Here is a 1,639-nt window from a genome sequence, read left to right on the forward strand (position 1 = left end):
AAAATCGCAGTAATAAAAAAATACGCCAAAGTGCTATGTAATAGAATTTATCAAATTTTTCGAATATTTCGTATGCGTGCAAAGACATTTTTCCATACAAATTGTTGCTGGATTAGCAAGGTGTAAAAATTGTTTGCTGCAGAAGCACGTAAATAAAATAAATTTATTATTTTAAATTTTGCGTGATTGAAATAAGTTTTATTTGAAAAAAAAAAACAAATATATAAGTGCTTTTTTTTAAATACGCAATGAGTGCATTAAATAAACGAAATTCTAGCCGCTGCCATTTCGCCGTCACGCAAATGTTATTGTTATTGGCAATATGCGCCTACTCCTCCTTAGTCAGTGTGCCAAGGTGCGCGGTAAGTAATGTAAAAGGTCAAATATTTATTGCTCGCATGAATTAAAAAAAAAAATAAATAAATTCATTCAAATTAAAATGCGCATATTTAATTTTGTTAATTCTACAACAATAACAAGAGAAATAATTCACTACTAGCTGGCGATTGAATCGTTGGAGGAATCAGCAGTGGCAAGCGATTCGAAGGAGGACTTCGAAGAGGGTTTCGCTGCCGATACGTTACTGGCGAAAGATACAATATTGAAAAAGAATCCTGCGAATATTGGCAACAAGCTGAAGGATTTGTGGGAGCAGATACCCGAGTATATGGTCGATGGTGGGGAAATAAAGAAGTGAAGCGGCGAAGAGTCAACAAATGAAAATTAGCAGCGCCGGCTGAAATAGCAAATAGTTTTAGAATTGTACTGAGGAGATTTTCGTAAAACAAAAAAATGCAAACAATGCACTAATAAATAATTGGGTTGCTTCTACATATATCCATTCGTACGTATGTATGTATGAAAACAGGTGTGTTTAAAATTCTTGCTAAATGCTCTATTTTATTTAGATAAAAATTGTGTACAGAGATTATCTAAATTGTTTAAATTTTTCTTTTGTTTTTTTTTCTAGCTCAAATGTGCATTTTCTCCAGCGCAGCTGTCTCGTGAAAGCTTAATGAGATTGCATGCAATAATACAAAACCAACGAATAAAATATAATATGTAGATATGGCACTTTTTACAATATTTATTCACCGAAGGCCCTAGAAGCCAGTGTGCTAATTAAATTAGGGTTATATTGTGTATATTCCTTAAAATAAATATTAATATATTAATTTATTATCATTTTTTTTTAATTTAGCGTATTTTTTAAACTAATCTTACTCGTATAAGCAATAATAAAAATAATAAGTTTGTTATCAATTCTAGTATTAAATAACATAAACATTATTGTTGTAAGTGCTCGCATACCATATATCTCTCGAGTGGTGCTTATTTCCAAAATAACAACTAAATTGGATGTAAAATTTATTTTAATATATTATATACGATAATGAGATTTTAATTAAATATAGTTGAACAAATTTCTTAGATACAAATTTTTATTCTAAACTACTGAGATGATGCCTATGACCCCATCTGCAACATTCCCACGATAGAAGGTTCTATGTTACCGGAACAAACCGGATTTATATCCGCCCAAGGGTTGTCGCTCCAAAATCATTCCCCGTATATGCAAGAGGAATATTTGTACAGCTACAACAACAACAACAACGCACAACATCGCATCGATGATTCC

At 31.6% G+C, this 1,639-nt stretch overlaps 1 protein-coding gene across 1 annotated transcript; it reads left to right on the forward strand.

Moving 5' to 3' along the window:
- The first annotated feature begins 234 nt into the window (after positions 1–234).
- Positions 235–857, forward strand: LOC129237895 (uncharacterized). Its single transcript, XM_054872871.1, has 2 exons — positions 235–362; positions 500–857. Exons 1-2 carry the CDS (start codon positions 249–251, stop codon positions 695–697), a joined length of 312 nt encoding a protein of 103 aa, XP_054728846.1. The 5' UTR covers positions 235–248; the 3' UTR covers positions 698–857.
- Positions 858–1,639: the final 782 nt, after the last annotated feature.

This window comes from Anastrepha obliqua, chromosome 2, assembly GCF_027943255.1.
Source record: "Anastrepha obliqua isolate idAnaObli1 chromosome 2, idAnaObli1_1.0, whole genome shotgun sequence".
In the NCBI taxonomy this organism is placed as follows: domain Eukaryota; kingdom Metazoa; phylum Arthropoda; class Insecta; order Diptera; family Tephritidae; genus Anastrepha; species Anastrepha obliqua.